The following is a 21,158-nucleotide window of genomic DNA, read 5'->3' as shown; positions in this document are numbered from 1 at the left end:
TCGCCGTGCGTCTCAAGTAAAGTCATCCCTACATATTACCGTGCGTCTCAAGTAAAGTCATCCTTACATATTACCGTGCGTCTCAAGGAAAGTCATCCCTACGTATTAACGTGCGTTTCAAGTAAAGTCATCCCTACATATTACCGTGCGTCTCAAGGAAAGTCACCCCTACAGATTACCGTGCGTCTCAAGGAAAGTCATCCCTACAGATTACCGTGCGTCTCAAGGAAAGTCATCCCTACAGATTACCGTGCGTCTCAAGGAAAGTCATCCCTATATATTACCGTGCGTCTCAAGTAAAACCATCCCTACATATAACCGTGCGTTTTAAATAAAATCATCTCTTGTAAGTGTGCGTCGTGTGCGTCGTGTGCGAAAGTTTGAAATAGATTCAGCTTGTTTTGAGACCATGTTTCTAACGGGTTACTTACATTGGTATCAATACTAAGTTACTGCTCAACTCTAAGCAGACGGAGTTGAGCAGAAATATAAAACATTAATGACCATCTGATGACTAGGCTACCAGGTATATCTAATTCATCTATAATGTGTTACATCTAATCAAAATAAAAAAAAAATCTCAAGGCAAATAATATTGAAATTACAGAGATGGCGTTACTTTTCAATTAAGAAATAATTACCTTGACATTCTGGTTGTACAATATCTCCTCATGTCGTTAGTCCCTAGACTACGATATACTATATATAATTGTAATAGATACCCCCGTGTCGTTAGTCACTAGACTGTACTATATACTATAGACAGTTGTATAAGATACCCCCGTGTCGTTAGTCACTAGACTGTACTATATACTATAGACAGTTGTATAAGATACCCCCGTGTCGTTAGTCACTAGACTGTACTATATACTATAGACAGTTGTATATGATACCCCCAGGTCGTTAGTCACTAGACTGTACTATATACTATAGACAGTTGTATAAGATACCCCCGTGTCGTTAGTCACTAGACTGTACTATATACTATAGACAGTTGTATAAGATACCCCCTTGTCGTTAGTCACTAGACTGTACTATATACTATAGACAGTTGTATAAGATACCCCCGTGTCGTTAGTCACTAGACTGTACTATATACTATAGACAGTTGTATAAGATACCCCCGTGTCGTTAGTCACTAGACTATACTATATACTATAGACAGTTGTATAAGATACCCCCGTGTCGTCAGTCACTAGACTGTACTATACTATAGACAGTTGTATAAGATACCCCCGTGTCGTTAGTCACTAGACTGTACTATATACTATAGACAGTTGTATAAGATACCCCCGTGTCGTTAGTCACTAGACTGTACTATATACTATAGACAGTTGTATAAGATACCCCCGTGTCGGCAGTCACTAGACTGTACTATATACTATAGACAGTTGTATAAGATACCCCCGTGTCGTTAGTCACTAGACTGTACTATATACTATAGACAGTTGTATAAGATACCCCCGTGTCGTTAGTCACTAGACTGTACTATATACTATAGACAGTTGTATAAGATACCCCCGTGTCGTTAGTCACTAGACTGTACTCTATACTATAGACAGTTGTATAAGATACCCCCGTGTCGTTAGTCACTAGACTGTACTATAACGTTAGTCACTAGACTGTACTATAACGTTATTCACTAGACTGTACTATAACGTTAGTCACTAGACTGTACTATAACGTTAGTCACTAGACTGTACTATATATACTATAGACAGTTGTATAAGATACCCCCGTGTCGTTAGTCACTAGACTGTACTATATATACTATAGACAGTTGTATAAGATACCCCCGTGTCGTTAGTCACTAGACTGTACTATAACGTTAGTCACTAGACTGTACTATAACGTTAGTCACTAGACTGTACTATAACGTTAGTCACTAGACTGTACTATAACGTTAGTCACTAGACTGTACTATAACGTTAGTCACTAGACTGTACTATAACGTTAGTCACTAGACTGTACTATAACGTTAGTCACTAGACTGTACTATATACTATAGACAGATGTATAAGATACCCCCGTGTCGTTAGTCACTAGACTGTACTATATACTATAGACAGCTGTATAAGATACCCCCTTGTCGTTAGTCACTAGACTGTACTATATACTATAGACAGTTGTATAAGATACCCCCGTGTCGTTAGTCACTACACTGTACTATATACTATAGACAGTTGTATAAGATACCCCCGTGTCGTTAGTCACTAGACTGTTCTATACACTATAGACAGTTGTATAAGATACCCCCGTGTCGTTAGTCACTAGACTGTACTATATACTATAGACAGTTGTATAAGATACCCCGTGTCGTTAGTCACTAGACTGTACTATATACTATAGACAGTTGTATAAGATACTCCCGTGTCGTTAGTCACTAGACTGTACTATATACTATAGACAGTTGTATAAGATACCCCCGTGTCGTTAGTCACTAGACTGTACTATATACTATAGACAGTGGTATAAGATACCCCCGTGCCGTTAGTCACTAGACTGTACTATATACTATAGACAGTTGTATAAGATACCCCCGTGTCGTTAGTCACTAGACTGTACTATATACTGTAGACAGTTGTATAAGATACACCCGTGTCGTTAGTCACTAGACTGTACTATATACTATAGACAGTTGTATAAGATACCCCCGTGTCGTTAGTCACCAGACTGTACTATATACTATAGACAGTTGTATAAGATACCCCCGTGTCGTTAGTCACTAGACTGTACTATATACTATAGACAGTTGTATAAGATACCCCCGTGTCGTTAGTCACTAGACTGTACTATATACTATAGACAGTTGTATAAGATATCCCCGTGTCGTCAGTCACTAGACTGTACTATATACTATAGACAGTTGTATAAGATACCACCGTGTCGTTAGTCACTAGACTGTACTATATACTATAGACAGTTGTATAAGATACCCCCGTGTCGTTAGTCACCAGACTGTACTATATACTATAGACAGTTGTATAAGATACCCCCGTGTCGTTAGTCACTAGACTGTACTATATACTATAGACAGTTGTATAAGATACCCCCGTGTCGTTAGTCACCAGACTGTACTATATACTATAGACAGTTGTATAAGATACCCCCGTGTCGTTAGTCACTAGACTGTACTATATACTATACACAGTTGTATAAGATACCCCCGTGTCGTTAGTTACTAGACTGTACTATATACTATAGACAGTTGTATAAGATATCCCCGTGTCGTCAGTCACTAGACTGTACTATATACTATAGACAGTTGTATAAGATACCACCGTGTCGTTAGTCACTAGACTGTACTATATACTATAGACAGTTGTATAAGATACCCCCGTGTCGTTAGTCACCAGACTGTACTATATACTATAGACAGTTGTATAAGATACCCCCGTGTCGTTAGTCACTAGACTGTACTATATACTATAGACAGTTGTATAAGATACCCCCGTGTCGTTAGTCACTAGACTGTACTATATACTATAGACAGTTGTATAAGATACCCCTGTGTCGTTAGTCACTAGACTGTACTATATACTATAGACAGTTGTATAAGATACCCCCGTGTCGTTAGTCACTAGACTGTACTATATACTATAGACAGTTGTATAAAATACCCCCGTGTCGTTAGTCACTAGACTGTACTATATACTATAGACAGTTGTATAAGATACCCCCGTGTGGTTAGTCACTAGACTGTACTATATACTATAGACAGTTGTATAAGATACCCCCGTGTCGTTAGTCACTAGACTGTACTATATACTATAGACAGTTGTATAAGATATCCCCGTGTCGTCAGTCACTAGACTGTACTATATACTATAGACAGTTGTATAAGATACCACCGTGTCGTTAGTCACTAGACTGTACTATATACTATAGACAGTTGTATAAGATACCCCCGTGTCGTTAGTCACTAGACTGTACTATATACTATAGACAGTTGTATAAGATACCCCCGTGTCGTTAGTCACTAGACTGTACTATATACTATAGACAGTTGTATAAGATATCCCCGTGTCGTCAGTCACTAGACTGTACTATATACTATAGACAGTTGTATAAGATACCACCGTGTCGTTAGTCACTAGACTGTACTATATACTATAGACAGTTGTATAAGATACCCCCGTGTCGTTAGTCACTAGACTGTACTATATACTATAGACAGTTGTATAAGATACCCCCGTGTCGTTAGTCACTAGACTGTACTATATACTATAGACAGTTGTATAAGATACCCCTGTGTCGTTAGTCACTAGACTGTACTATATACTATAGACAGTTGTATAAGATACCCCCGTGTCGTTAGTCACTAGACTGTACTATATACTATAGACAGTTGTATAAAATACCCCCGTGTCGTTAGTCACTAGACTGTACTATATACTATAGATAGTTGTATAAGATACCCCCGTGTCGTTAGTCACTAGACTGTACTATATACTATAGACAGTTGTATAAGATACCCCCGTGTCGTTAGTCAGTAGACTGTACTATAACGTTAGTCACTAGACTGTACTATGACGTTAGTCACCAGACTGTACTATGACGTTAGTCACTAGACTGTACTATGACGTTAGTCACTAGACTGTACTATAACGTTAGTCACTAGACTGTACTATAACGTTAGTCACTAGACTGTACTATAACGTTAGTCACTAGACTGTACTATATATACTATAGACAGTTGTATAAGATACCCCCGTGTCGTTAGTCACTAGACTGTACTATATACTATAGACAGTTGTATAAGATACCCCCGTGTCGTTAGTCACTAGACTGTACTATAACGTTAGTCACTAGACTGTACTATGACGTTAGTCACTAGACTGTACTATGACGTTAGTCACTAGACTGTACTATAACGTTAGTCACTAGACTGTACTATAACGTTAGATGATAATGCTCCCTTGTTATAGTGTACGCGGCACCAAACAGTGGAAGTCGTGCTGCTGAACTCTGCACGGCACTTCATCTGATACATTTGATCTCTCTTATGTATAAACCATCTTATTCCAACAAAAAGCACATTTCACAAAAACTATGACAGGTGGAAATGACTAGGAATGAAATATCACCCGAGCGATAACTAATCTTTATGATAAAAAATTCAATTTCATTTGAATGGGCTGTTTTGATCCCTCGCCCTGTCACGGCGATAGTCTCGGGCAAGTGTTGCCTGTCGCGCGCGCATGTTTCCACCATCTTTCACAGATTACATATGTTTAGGGCCTTCCAAAGACACCATTACTCGTAAACGCTCACGCAGGATGACTTTTACATTCTGACGTATGATGGAATTAAGATAGGGAGCGTTATATGGTGGGAGAAAGTGGATTCCATCCTTCACCTTCACATAGATCATGTCTGCGTTTGACATGCCCAATCTCCAACGTTGTCAAAAGCATGCGTCTCCCTGACAGGACGTTCACTAGAATCCCCCCTCCTACACCGCTACACAGACGGCAATACAAGTCCGAAATTTATAGGCAATAAACGCAAGTTAAATATCTTATGCAGAGATTGAAAATGATTTCTCAGAACACGAAATGAAAAGTCCAGTTACAGAACGTGTCTTTGGAATGGCTTTCAAGATAAATGACACTGAGTAACGTATTCGGCGACACGAAGTTCAGTGGTACATAGACACCAATGTACGCGCACTTTGTTTCGTTTTAGTTATGTCAAATGACTTTAATCTTTCTTTTTCGAGTCAACATATATAAAATTAAAAAAAAAAAAAAAAAAATAGCGCATACATGCAAAATTATTATAAAAGTTCGTAATTATAGAAAAAAAAATGAATTAGTGTTAATAGTTTGTTTATTATATATTTTCAAACAATAATCATTTTTGAGCTCTCGGGGAGGTTGAGTGATTTTCTAAATTATGGAATTATGATATTAAAAAATGTAATGAGAGACAACCGATACCTCATGATCATCGGCCAGTTTCTTCCATCGAGCCAATATAATCAAACTATGACGTAGCAACACAGGTTGGAGACATTGACCTATGAAAGCGTACACTAGTTCATATTGTATGGAAATGGTAGTTTGTGTAATATGATTTGTGTACGCTATAATTATAAATTTTGTTGATGCTGTATGAAAACTAGTATAAGCTTTGTGATTTTTATTGATTCTGTATGAAAACTAGTATACCCTATAATTGTAATTTATAATGTAATATAATAACTAGTATACACTGTATGATTTTTGGTGATGATGTTTGAAATCTAGGTGTCGGATTTGTGATAAGTGAAATCTTTGATTACCATATAAATGTAAAACCAACTCGAAGTTTATAAATCTAGTGTGGAAATCCTATATAAATAATCACTAAATATCAGAGACATCTACTGAATTAAATATATACACCAGTCACGTGTAGTCACTTACGTACTTCCCAAACCATTTAAAAAGTTACACACGCATGTACATATTACTTACTTGATACAACAGTAAATATTTGAATTATGTATCCAAATAAGTAAGCCGTCCTATAGTATGCTGGATCAAGTTCTTTTGATACTTTCATTTTGAATCATCACCAGTACGGAGTATAGCACAGTCCCGTAACTAAGCGTGTGGGGCCAGCACGCGCCCTCGTCGTTATGGCACAAGTAACAGTAAGAGTCGGAGCCGGGCCGTACGTCAGATACTGGTGACATGTATCCGTAATGTAGAGGGATCCTCGGTACGGTCTGCCTAGGTAGGCTGGCACTGAGAATCCTAATGCGTTTTACTCAAAATAAACAGCTAACGAAATATGAGCGAATCTTTTTCTATACGACCTGGCTGATTGCTTGAGAAAGATAAATGACCCTGTGATATTGGTAGACAATTACGGAGTAAGACTCAGCGGAGTGGGGCATAGACCAAACAAATACTGGCAGACTTAGGGCTTCTTCAGAAACACTGTGGATAAACTGTAAAGTGATCGGCTCCATCTCCATATCTCCCTCCTTTATAACCGATATCTATTCAGAACACAATAAAACAGCGATGGTATTTAGAATGGCGGGGAGATAGAAGGTGTGAACGTCTTGTAAACAAAGTAGATAAGATAATTAGATCATTTGAGATACTATGGTTACAGAAATTTCAACAAATGTCAGTAATTTTTCACAAAACAAGCGGAATTTCAGTCAATTAGAAGAGATTTGGGTTAATATATATGGAAGCTTGAATATCGGTATGTATTTGGGCTGATCATGGAAAGGAGCACACTTATTAGAAAACTAATCTATATGATAGCAGTAACAGAGTACAAACGACCGTTTTCAGGTGGATGGACGCTTAATACAACACACGTTATCGAGAAGTAATCTAGATGTCTGCTAGTATGTGTTTCACGTCATATCTTGAAAAAACATAAATAAATATTATCACGGATAGGTTAATGTACACCATACAGTGACTGACCGCCTCAGAACCCCTGTCCCGGCCTCTCGGCCATACAATGACCGCCTCAGAACCCCTGTCCCGGCCTCTCGGCCATACGCTGACCGCCTCAGAACCCCTGTCCCGACCTTTCGGCCATACGCTGACCGCCTCAGAACCCCTGTCCCGGCCTCTCGGCCATACGCTGACCGCCTCAGAACCCCTGTCCCGACCTCTCGGCCATACGCTGACCGCCTCAGAACCACTGTCCCGGCCTCTCGGCCATACGCTGACCGCCTCAGAACCCCTGTCCCGGCCTCTCGGCCATACACTGACCGCCTCAGAACCCCTGTCTCGACCAGTCGGACAAACGGCCAAGGTGGGGTGCAGTGTTTGTGGAGTGCACGGCGAAAGTCGATCAGAATTTCAAAATCTGTTTTTATTTCCGTTCATTCCGTCGCTAAAAAAGCACATGCGCAGTGAGATTTAATGTTGATTGATGGGTTAAAACGAAAAATGCATATGTACTTTAAAAATCGTCTCCTATAGGCGACGAAGATATTTTGACGCAATAAATCGGTGAATGCACCCCACAAGGATGTTGAGTGAGTACGGCCATACGCTGACCGCCTCAGTACTCCTGTCCCGGCCACTCGGCCATACGCTGACCACCTCAGTGCCCCTGTCCCGGCCATACGCTGACCGCCTCAGTACCCCTGTCCCGGCCAATCGGCCATACGCTGACCAAAAGCTCTTTTTAATACATTTTGCAGATTTATTTCTGGTGCCTGACTCGATAAGATAAGTCCTCTATACCAGACTCTTTGACAAGTTGTCCGATACATATCAATATAAAAACAAAATTGATTTCAGATCTGAGATGAGTTCTTGATTTTTTTCGATATCTATTCAGTTTATTTTTCAAAGCATTGGTCTGAGGTGCATTTATAAAGATGCCACATTTTTCGGCCGGTAAATAGCACTAGTTTTCTGACAGGTAGATTCTATATTGCACAAACCGATATTGGTCATAGAGGACGGTATGAATCAGCACCAAGGCATCTATTACACCCCCCCCCCCCCCCCCCCCCCCCAACATCCCCTCCCCTCCCCCCGGTCCATTAACGTGTGATACAATTGTAACAGACTTATTAACCACTAGAACCCAGGGTGTGAGACTTAAGTTTATATCTATATCTAGAATGAAGGATTTGTTCAGCCGTTTATGACAAAGGACCTGTAGGGTGTGTAGCGATCTCTACACCATCAACGAGAGGCAACAAATCTCCCCATCTCTAACCAACTCCCGAATTCACCCATCTCATCACAACTTTTTATCCTATCTAATCCGGACTTCTTTTGAAACGTTGTAACTAAAATGAAAAATTAAGTAGGCGCGATAGAGGAGTTGCAGCTTGTGTACATGTATAAATAATGTTTTGTAGCGGCGCTGACAGGAACACGATGTGTGCATCATCACCCTCAGTATCAGATGGTCAGATACGGAGGCTGATCTACAGGAAGGGAACAGGGATACACGTACGGGGAGGGGGATACACTTACGGGAAGGGCAGAGGGATACACTTACGGGGAGGGGAGAGGGATACACTTACAGGGAGGGGAGAGGAATACACTTACAGAGAGGGGAGAGGGATACACTTACAGAGAGGAGAGAGGGATACACTTACAGGGAGGGGAGAGGGATACACTTACGGGGAGGGTAGAGGAATACACTTACAGAGAGGGGAGAGGGATACACTTACAGGGAGGGCAGAGGGGTACACTTACGGGGAGGGGAGAGGAATACACTTACAGAGAGGAGAGAGGGATACACTTACAGGGAGGGGAGAGGGATACACTTACGGGGAGGGGAGAGGAATACACTTACAGAGAGGGGAGAGGGATACACTTACAGACAGGGGAGAGAGATACACTAACGGGTAGGGGAGGGGGATACACTTACGGGGAAGGGAGAGGAATACACTTACAGAGAGGGGAGAGGGATACACTTACAGGGAGGGGGATACACTTACGGGGAGGGGAGAGGAATACACTTACGGGGAAGGGAGAGGGATACACTTACGGGGAGGGGAGAGGAATACACTTACGGGGAGGGGAGAGGAATACACTAACGGGGAGGGGAGAGGGATACACTTACGGGGAGGGGAGAGGGATACACTTACGGGGAGGGGACAGGAATACACTTACATGGAGGGGAGATTGATACGCGTACGGGGAGGGAAGATGAATACACTTACAGGGAGGGGAGAGGGATACACGTACGGGGAAGGGAGGGGGATACACTTACAGGGAAGGGAGAGGGACACACTTACGGGGAAGGGAGAGGGATTCACTTACGGGGAAGGGAGAGGGATTTACTTACGGGGAGGGGGATGGGATACACTTACGGGGAGGGGAGAGGGATACACTATTACGAGAGGAAAACGAAAAGAGGATATATCAATACGAGACTTGTATAGAGGGGGATACACCCAATACGAGAGGTGTGTGTAGAGAGGGGGATACACCCAATACGAGAGGTGTGTGTAGAGAGGGGGATCCACTCAATACGAGAGGTGTGTGTAGAGAGGGGGATACACTCAATACGAGAGGTGTGTGTAGGGAGGGGGATACACTCAATACGAGAGGTGTGTGTAGAGAGGGGGATACACTCAATACGAGAGGTGTGTGTAGAGATGGGGATACACTCAATTCGAGAGGTGTGTGTAGAGAGGGGAATACACTCAATACGAGAGGTGTGTGTAGAGATGGGGATACACCCAATACGAGAGGTGTGTGTAGAGAGGGGGATACACTCAATACGAGAGGCGTGTGTAGAGAGGGGGATACACTCAATACGAGAGGCGTGTGTAGAGAGAGGGATACACTCAATACGAGAGGTGTGTGTAGAGAGGGGAATACACTCAATACGAGAGGTGTGTGTAGAGATGGGGATACACTCAATACGAGAGGTGTGTGTAGAGAGGGGGATACACTCAATACGAGAGGTGTGTGTAGAGAGGGGGATACACTCAATACGAGAGGCGTGTGTAGAGATGGGGATACATTCAATACGAGAGGTGTGTTTAGAGAGGGGGATACATTCAATACGAGAGGTGTGTGTAGAGAGGGGGATACATTCAATACGAGAGGTGTGTGTAGAGAGGGGGATACATTCAATACGAGTGGTGTGTGTAGAGAGAGGATACACTCAATACGAGAGGTGTGTGTAGAGATGGGGATACACTCAATACGAGAGGTGTGTGTAGAGAGGGGGATACACCCAATACGAGAGGTGTGTGTAGAGAGGGGGATATACTCAATACGAGAGGTGTGTGTAGAGAGGGGGATACACCCAATACGAGAGGTGTGTGTAGAGAGGGGGATACACCCAATACGAGAGGTGTGTGTAGAGAGGGGGATACACCCAATACGAGAGGTGTGTGTAGAGAGGGGGATACACCCAATACGAGAGGTGTGTGTAGAGAGGGTGATACACTCAATACGAGAGGTGTGTGTAGAGATGGGGATACACCCAATACGAGAGGTGTGTGTAGAGAGGGGATACACCCAATACGAGAGGTGTGTGTAGAGAGGGGATACACCCAATCAGGAGGTGTGTGTAGAGATGGGGATACACCCAATACGAGAGGTGTGTGTAGAGAGGGGGATACACTCAATACGAGAGGTGTGTGTAGAGAGGGGGATACACTCAGTACGAGAGGTGTGTGTAGAGATGGGGATACACCCAATACGAGAGGTGTGTGTAGAGATGGGGATACACCCAATACGAGAGGTGTGTGTAGAGAGAGGATACACCCAATACGAGAGGTGTGTGTAGAGAGGGGGATACACTCAATACGAGGTGTGTGTAGAGAGGGGGATACACCCAACACGAGAGGTGTGTGTAGAGAGGGTGATACACTCAATACGAGAGGTGTGTGTAGAGATGGGGATACACCCAATACGAGAGGTGTGTGTAGAGATGGGGATACACCCAATACGAGAGGTGTGTGTAGAGAGGGGGATACACTCAATACGAGGTGTGTGTAGAGAGGGGGATACACCCAACACGAGAGGTGTGTGTAGAGAGGGGGATACACTCAATACGAGAGGCGTGTGTAGAGATGGGGATACACCCAATACGAGAGGTGTGTTTAGAGAGGGGGATACATTCAATACGAGAGGTGTGTGTAGAGAGGGGGATACACTCAATACGAGAGGTGTGTGTAGAGAGAGGATACACCCAATACGAGAGGTGTGTGTAGAGAGGGGGATACACCCAATACGAGAGGTGTGTGTAGAGAGGGGGATACACTCAATACGAGAGGTGTGTGTAGAGAGGGGATACACCCAATACGAGAGGTGTGTGTAGAGAGGGGGATACACCCAATACGAGAGGTGTGTGTAGAGAGGGGGATACACTCAATACGAGAGGTGTGTGTAGAGAGAGGATACACCCAATACGAGAGGTGTGTGTAGAGAGGGGGATACACTCAATACGAGAGGTGTGTGTAGAGAGAGGATACACCCAATACGAGAGGTGTGTGTAGAGAGGGGGATACACCCAATACGAGAGGTGTGTGTAGAGAGGGGGATACACTCAATACGAGAGGTGTGTGTAGAGAGAGGATACACCCAATACGAGAGGTGTGTGTAGAGAGGGGGATACACCCAATACGAGAGGTGTGTGTAGAGAGGGGGATACACTCAATACGAGAGGCGTGTGTAGAGAGGGGGATACACTCAATACGAGAGGTGTGTGTAGAGAGGGGGATACATTCAATACGAGAGGTGTGTGTAGAGAGGGGGATACACTCAATACGAGAGGTGTGTGTAGAGAGGGGGATATACTCAATACGAGAGGTGTGTGTAGAGAGAGGGATACACCCAATACGAGAGGTGTGTGTTGAGATGGGGATACACTCAATACGAGAGGTGTGTGTAGAGATGGGGATATACTCAATACGAGAGGTGTGTGTAGAGATGGGGATATACTCAATATCAGAGGTGTGTGTAGAGAGGGGGATACACTCAATACGAGAGGTGTGTGTAGAGAGGGGGATACACCCAACACGAGAGGCGTGTGTAAAGAGAGGATACACCCAATACGAGAGGTGTGTGTAGAGAGGGGGATACACCCAACACGAGAAGTGTACGTTGAGAGGAGGATAAACTCAATGTGAGAGGTGCACTTTGCAACTCACAACTCGAAGAAAAGAAACCCTCATTCGTCCATGAGTCATCAGATGTTGTTTTCTGAAGACTTGGTCCATTAAATATAGCATGTATAAATAGTTATTGCTGTAAAGCAATGAGATTTAGTACAATTTGAAAATAACTCATAAACGCAATTCTTCCAACATACAATACATTAGGGAAACGAGGAACAAGGATTTAAAGGACTTATAAACCTTTTTATATAGCATTTACTGAAAATTAAAATCGTTGATTTCAAAGTTGACTGATTAAGTGTTTACTCGATCAGACCATATCTCCAGTAATGTTTTACTAAAACCCGATAACATAAACTTATATATAATAGGTAATCGTGAGTTATTGTTAAGGTAATCATTTATTTCTCAGGTAATCACTTTACCTTACGATTTCTGGAAAAACCTGCAAGATGTCAAGTAGATTATACCTTATAAACCTGTCTCCGCCGTGCCACGACAGTATAGGGGCAGCCGCTATAATTAGTTACATGGGACACCAGATTTTGTGGTGAGAATTAGATCAACACTTCGACCTAGCTGTCTCGGCTTTTAGAAAATGCCGCATTATGTAGTTAGGACAGTTCCGTTACCATCGTGAGCCTCACCAATGTAATTGTGTGCAGTAAAACATGGCCGCGGCTATTCGTTGCACTTTGTCTGGAAAGGTTATACAGATGAAAGGGAAAATAGTGCTGTCAGTGGACCTAACAGAGTAAGGTGTCGTAAAACTACTGTATATGATATCTGGTTAAAATTCCTGTACCCCGTGTAAAATCTGAAGAGGAGCATTGTAATGACACTGACTAATTATCGAGTTGATAATCGAGAGTAAGGGTCTCTCAAATTAGATTTACCTACAGGATCCGAAACAATGGAAGACATTTCTATGGAGTTAATAACATACGGCCACGTTTAAAACAACAACGCTATAAAACGGTAGCTAGTGTGTCTGTCTAGTTCATCACGACATATACCCTTTCAACTAAAACATACCTGTAAGTAGCAAAGATTAAAGTTTTATTGATAAATAAATGTATACGTGTATATATCCCCCGTACAAACAATGCTGTCCCTGTCTCCTTTCGACTTATCAACATCATGTCTGCAGCTCTTCCAGATATTATACAATCAACCAATAATTACAGAAGCAATAGATTGTAAATCAGATCTCTTCCATTACGGTGGAAGTACATGTAAATCAAAACATTTAATAGAATTAAAGAGAGACAATGCAGAGAACGAGTGTAAGATACATATGGATCTGGCATGCATGGGTTACTGAAGCGGGACGAGGGGGCAGTGGGTTGAGCTGGGTGTAAAAGATAGTGTCAGAGAGAGGGAACGCGAAACTGAAAGCAAGCGAACTTGAAATGGAGGAAGAGGCTAGATAGCCCCCAAATTTCCACAGAAACCTGCAAAACGTTAACACATCCGCAAACGAGGAATACGTAGTCAAATCGCTATCTACGTAGTAAAACGAACGAACCTAATGTAAATATGTCATAGAAAAAGTAAGTGTTTCCTTATAAAATCAGATATGATCTCAACTCGACAGATTATCTAGAATACGTTATCTATTAAATGCCACCCAAACATTTTCTGGACCTCGATTTCAAACTGGCAAACTTGACCTTTTTGAACATCGAAGCGTTTCACGCTAGAATAAAATAGTGACAACAATTTGTTGGATGCGTGTGATAAAAGTTAAAATACATCTTTTTCTTATCTTATTTATGCTAGAGGAAATCGTTTAAATGGAATTTATCAGATTCAAGGATCAAGTGTTTGTAAGATACCGATAAACAGGTCTATAAATAAACACGGTTGATGACTCCTCCAACGTATGCGTGATCCAAACGTCTTTCCGAGTAAGATTCTCTACCATAATCCAATTATATTGTGAAAATGCTGTTTACTGCGACAAAGCAAAACTGGGTCTAACGATAAGTTACGTATTGCAGTTGAATGGAAAACGATAAACTAAGGATAACAGTGTCAGTGAATTAATAGGATCGGAGTGAAATGTATTCCGGCTAATTACGAAAGATCATAAGGTTATTATGATAAACGGGGAGTTTGGCAAACATACGCAGCACGCTAAATAAACAGCAAGATTTGTATCACTTTATGATTAGTTTAATACAAACATAGACTACTAATCAAGATATTGAATTAACTACATAACAAAAATAACACGATCAAAGAATTATTAAAGATAAAGAAAAATGATGTCCCCATTTTGATTATTTTTATGATCATGATCAAAATAAATGTTTCTTGAGCTCCAGTGCCGATTTCTGATGAGTAAATATATACATGTATCACATCGTTTTCTCCGACGCATTAACTATCAAATGTAAATGGAAATATACTTTGTAGTACGAATATCCTCAGAGCTATGAAGACATATATCTTGTGACTCCCAAATATTTCTTTGTCAGTTAAAATTCTCTTAAAGATGGCCGTTGTAGAACGTTAATATGGTATCGCTTAAGACATATTATTGACGCTGAATTATGTAAGTCAAGTAACTTGACATATTAAGTTACATGTATATAATTATTATTAAGGATCTCCGGCCATACATTGTTATAGATCGGTATCGGTATAACGTGGAGGGAGGAATCCGGTATAACGTGGAGTAAGGAATCCGGTATAACGTGGAGTGAGGACTCCGGTATAACGTGGAGTGAGGACTCCAGTATAACGTGGAGTGAGGAGTCCGGTATATCGTGGTGTGAGGAATCCGGTATAACGTGGTGTGAGGAATCCGGTATAACGCGGAGTGAGGAATCCGGTATATCGTGGTGTGAGGAATCCGGTATAACGTGGAGTGAGGAATCCGGTATATCGTGGAATGAGGAATCCGGTATAACGTGGAGGGAGGAATCCGGTATAACTTGGTGTGAGGACTCCAGTATAACGTGGAGTGAGGAATCCGGTATAACGTGGTGTGAGGAATCCGGTATATCGTGGTGTGAGGAATCCGGTATAACGCGGAGTGAGGAATCCGGTATAACGTGGAGTGAGGACTCCGGTGTAACAGGGAGTGAGGAATCCGGTATATCGTGGTGTGAGGAATCCGGTATATCGTGGTGTGAGGAATCCGGTATAACGTGGTGTGAGGACTCCAGTATAACGTGAAGTGAGGACTCCGGTATAACGCGGAGTGAGGAATCCGGTATATCGTGGTGTGAGGAATCCGGTATAACGTGATGTGAGGAATCCGGTATAACGTGGAGTGAGGAATCCAGTATAACGTGATGTGAGGACTCCGGTATAACGTGGAGTGAGGAATCCAGTATAACGTGTAGTGAGGACTCTGGTATATCGTGGTGTGAGGAATCCGGTATAACGTGGTGTGAGGACTCCAGTATAACGTGGAGTGAGGACTCCGGTATATCGTGGTGTGAGGAATCCGGTATAACGTGGTGTGAGGACTCCAGTATAACGTGGAGTGAGGAATCCGGTATATCGTGGTGTGAGGAATCCAGTATAACGTGGAGCAAGGAATTCGGTATAACGTGGAGTGAGGAATCCGGTATATCGTGGTGTGAGGACTCCGGTATATCATGGAGTGAGGAATCCGGTATAACGTGATGTGAGGACTCCAGTATGACGTGGAGTGAGGACTCCGGTATAACGTGGAGTAAGGAATCCGGTATATCGTGGTGTGAGGAATCCGGTATAACGTGGTGTGAGGAATCCGGTCTAACGTGGAGTGAGGAATCCGGTATAACGTGGAGTGAGGACTCCGGTATAACGTGGAGTGAGGAATCCGGTATATCGTGGTGTGAGGAATCCGGTATATCGTGGAGTGAGGAATCCGGTATATCGTGATGTGAGGAATCCGGTATAACGTGGAGTGAGGACTCCGGTATAACGTGGTGTGAGGAATCCAGTATAACGTGGAGGGAGGAATCCGGTATATCGTGGTGTGAGGAATCCGGTATATCGTGGAGTGAGGAATCCGGTATAACGTGGAGTGAGGAATCCGGTATAACGTGGTGTGAGGAATCCGGTCAAGGTTTCCGGTATATCGTGGAGTGAGGACTCCAGTATAACGTGGAGTGAGGAATCCGGTATAACGTGGAGCAAGGAATCCGGTATAACGTGGAGTGAGGAATCCGGTATAACGTGGAGTGAGGACTCCGGTATATCGTGGTGTGAGGAATCCGGTATATCGTGGAGTGAGGACTCCGGTATAACGTGGAGTGAGGAATCCGGTATATCGTGGTGTGAGGAATCCGGTATATCGTGGAGTGAGGAATCCGGTATATCGTGATGTGAGGAATCCGGTATAACGTGGAGTGAGGACTCCGGTATAACGTGGTGTGAGGAATCCAGTATAACGTGGAGGGAGGAATCCGGTATATCGTGGTGTGAGGAATCCGGTATATCGTGGAGTGAGGAATCCGGTATAACGTGGAGTGAGGAATCCGGTATAACGTGGTGTGAGGAATCCGGTCAAGGTTTCCGGTATATCGTGGAGTGAGGACTCCAGTATAACGTGGAGTGAGGAATCCGGTATAACGTGGAGCAAGGAATCCGGTATAACGTGGAGTGAGGAATCCGGTATAACGTGGAGTGAGGACTCCGGTATATCGTGGTGTGAGGAATCCGGTATATCGTGGAGTGAGGACTCCGGTATAACGTGGAGTGAGGACTCCGGTATAACGTGGAGTGAGGACTCCAGTATAACATGGAGTGAGGAATCCGGTATATCGTGGTGTGAGAAATCCGGTATAACGTGGTGTGTAAGGACTCCAGTATAACGTGGAGTGAGGAATCCGGTATATCGTGGTGTGAGGAATCCGGTATATCGTGGTGTGAGGAATCCGGTATATCGTGGTGTGAGGAATCCGGTATAACGTGGCGTGAGGAATCCGGTATAACGTGGAGTGAGGAATCCGGTATATCGTGGTGTGAGGAATCCGGTATAACGTGGATTGAGGAATCCGGTATATCGTGGAGTGAGGAATCCGGCATAACGTGGTGTGAGGGATCCGGTATATCGTGGTGTGAGGAATCCGGTAAAACGTGGAGTGAGGACTCCGGTATAACGTGGAGTGAGGAATCCGGTATATCGTGGTGTGAGGAATCCGGTATAACGTGGAGTGAGGAATCCGGCATAACGTGATATGAGGAATCCGTTATAATGTGGAGTGAGGACTCCGGTATAACGTGGTGTGAGGACTCCGGTATAATGTGGAGTGAGGAATCCGGTATATCGTGGTGTGAGGAATCCGGTATAACGTGGTGTGAGGACTCCGGTATAACGTGGAGTGAGGACTCCGGTATAACGTGGAGTGAGGACTCCGGTATATCGTGGTGTGAGGAATCCGGTATAACGTGGTGTAAGGAATCCGGTATAACGTGGAGTGAGGAATCCGGTATAACGTGGAGTGAGGAATCCGGTATAACGTGGTGTAAGGAATCCGGTATAACGTGGAGTGAGGAATCCGGTATATCGTGGTGTGATGAATCCGGTATATCGTGGTGTGAGGAATCCGGTATAACGTGATGTGAGGAATCCGGTATAACGCGGAGTGAGGACTCCAGTATAACGTGGTGTGAGGAATCCAGTATAACGTGGAGTGAGGAATCCGGTATATCGTGGTGTGAGGAATCCGGTATATCGTGGAATGAGGAATCCGGTATAACGTGGAGTGAGGAATCCGGTATAACGTGGTGTGAGGAATCCGGTCAAGGTTTCCGGTATATCGTGGAGTGAGGACTCCAGTATAACGTGGAGTGAGGAATCCGGTATAACGTGGAGCAAGGAATCCGGTATAACGTGGAGTGAGGAATCCGGTATAACGTGGAGTGAGGACTCCGGTGTATCGTGGTGTGAGGAATCCGGTATAACGTGGTGTGTAAGGACTCCAGTATAACGTGGAGTGAGGAATCCGGTATATCGTGGTGTGAGGAATCCGGTATATCGTGGTGTGAGGAATCCGGTATAACGTGGTGTGAGGAATCCGGTATAACGTGGCGTGAGGAATCCGGTATAACGTGGAGTGAGGAATCCGGTATATCGTGGTGTGAGGAATCCGGTATAACGTGGATTGAGGAATCCGGTATATCGTGGAGTGAGGAATCCGGTATAACGTGGTGTGAGGGATCCGGTATATCGTGGTGTGAGGAATCCGGTAAAACGTGGAGTGAGGACTCCGGTATAACGTGGAGTGAGGAATCCGGTATATCGTGGTGTGAGGAATCCGGTATAACGTGGAGTGAGGAATCCGGTATAACGTGATGTGAGGAATCCGGTATAATGTGGAGTGAGGACTCCGGTATAACGTGGTGTGAGGACTCCGGTATAATGTGGAGTGAGGAATCCGGTATATCGTGGTGTGAGGAATCCGGTATAACGTGGTGTGAGGACTCCGGTATAACGTGGAGTGAGGACTCCGGTATAACGTGGAGTGAGGACTCCGGTATATCGTGGTGTGAGGAATCCGGTATAACGTGGTGTAAGGAATCCGGTATAACGTGGAGTGAGGAATCCGGTATAACGTGGAGTGAGGAATCCGGTATAACGTGGTGTAAGGAATCCGGTATAACGTGGAGTGAGGAATCCGGTATATCGTGGTGTGAGGAATCCGGTATATCGTGGTGTGAGGAATCCGGTATAACGTGGTGTGAGGAATCCGGTATATCGTGGTGTGAGGAATCCGGTATATCGTGGTGTGAGGAATCCGGTATAACGTGATGTGAGGAATCCGGTATAACGCGGAGTGAGGACTCCAGTATAACGTGGTGTGAGGACTCCAGTATAACGTGGAGTGAGGAATCCGGTATAACGTGGCGTGAGGAATCCGGTATAACGTGGAGTGAGGAATCCGGTATAACGTGGTGTGAGGAATCCGGTATATCGTGGTGTGAGGAATCCGGTATATCGTGGTGTGAGGAATCCGGTATAACGTGGTGTGAGGAATCCGGTATAATGTGGAGTGAGGAATCCGGTATATCGTGGTGTGAGGAATCCGGTATAACGTGGAGTGAGGAATCCGGTATAACGTGGTGTGAGGAATCCGGTATAATGTGGTGTGAGGAATCCGGTATAACGTGGAGTGAGGAATCCGGTATAATGTGGTGTGAGGAATCCGGTATAATGTGGTGTGAGGAATCCGGTATATCGTGGTGTGAGGAATCCGGTATAACGTGGTGTGAGGAATCCGGTATAACGTGGAGTGAGGAATCCGGTATAACGTGGTGTGAGGAATCCGGTATAATGTGGAGTGAGGAATCCGGTATATCGTGGTGTGAGGAATCCGGTATTACGTGGTGTGAGGGCTCTGGTCAAGGTTCCCGGTATATCGTGGAGTGAGGACTCCGGTAAAGGTTCCCGGTATATAAAAGTGGAGTTAAGATTCCGGTAGAGGTTCCCAGTATAACGTGGAGTCGGAACTTTGATCTAAGATCCTGGGTTTCTGATTGACAAGTTATATTTTATAGTGTAAATTCTAAAGAAACCCTAGCCGCTGACGACACAATCGTCAGATCGAATTACACACTAATCAATTTAGAAACTAAAAAAGATGTAAAATCTGATATGTGGTCTGCATCAACAGTCGGGGCACAAGCTGGCGAGTAATTGAACTGGTGTTCTGTTCAGTGGTCAAATTATGGTCAAAGTAATAAACGGTGGCATTAGTACGGCCCTGGTCAGTCTGCAACCCTCACATGACCTGGTCGTATCGCACCGAAAGACACTACCCTGTACAACTCCGATAAAACAACATTCCCAGCTAGACTGACCATCCCTTAAGTTGTTTTACGGGTCAAATTCCCCTCTGAAAGTAATTAAGACAAAGTGTAACAAATCTCTGCGATTCTTTCCCCTTGTGTGGCTCACTGGAAGTAAACTATGTAGCGCACATGAGGGTACACGTCGCTCGCGCGCAGGCAGCGTGACAACCGAACAGAGGCTGCTGACATCTGCTACCAAATACATGTACAACGATGCTGTCAGAACCTTCAACCAAACATGACGTCAACAAAGACGTGCTTCAACAGTCTAGCCAAACAAAATAACCCAACAACAGTAACTAATTGAATAATTTGGTTTGTTTGGTTTGTTTTTGTTTAACGTCCTATTAACAGCCAGGGTCATTTAAGGACGTGCCAGGTTTTGGAGGTGGGGAAAGCCGGAGTACCCGGAGAAAAACCACCGGCCTACGGTCAGTACCTGGCAACTGCCCCACGTAGGTTTCGAACTCGCAACCCAGAGGTGGAGGGCTAGTGTTAAAGTGTCGGGACACCTTAACCACTCGGCCACCGCGCCCCCCTAAAACATAGTACGATACGCGCGCATGATTATGTCGTAACGTATCTAATAGGATATGTAGTAATGTATCTAATAGGATATGTAGTAATGTATCTAATAGGATACGTAGTAACATATCTAATAGGATATGTCGTAACGTATGTAATAGGATATGTCGTAACGTATCTAATAGGATATGTCGTAATGTATGTAATAGGATATGTCGTAATGTATGTAATAGGATATGTCGTAACTTGTGTAATAGGATATGTCGTA

The 21,158-nt window shown here is 43.7% G+C and overlaps 1 protein-coding gene across 3 annotated transcripts in view; it reads right to left on the bottom strand.

Moving 5' to 3' along the window:
• Positions 1 to 21,158, bottom strand: part of LOC117331829 — a 63,831-nt gene that overhangs the window by 37,152 nt on the left and 5,521 nt on the right. Inside the window, exon 1 of one of the 3 annotated variants that reach the window (XM_033890752.1) lies at positions 6,462 to 6,683. The exons of the other annotated variants lie outside the window; for them this stretch is intronic. Within the exon in view, the coding sequence (XP_033746643.1) occupies positions 6,462 to 6,549 (88 nt within the window). The 5' untranslated portion in view covers positions 6,550 to 6,683. Of the gene's footprint in view, positions 1 to 6,461; positions 6,684 to 21,158 lie in introns of those variants that run through there. 3 annotated transcript variants of the gene reach the window in all.

This window comes from Pecten maximus, chromosome 7 (assembly GCF_902652985.1).
Source record: "Pecten maximus chromosome 7, xPecMax1.1, whole genome shotgun sequence".
Classification (NCBI taxonomy): domain Eukaryota; kingdom Metazoa; phylum Mollusca; class Bivalvia; order Pectinida; family Pectinidae; genus Pecten; species Pecten maximus.
This window is presented reverse-complemented; position numbering and strand designations above follow the sequence as displayed.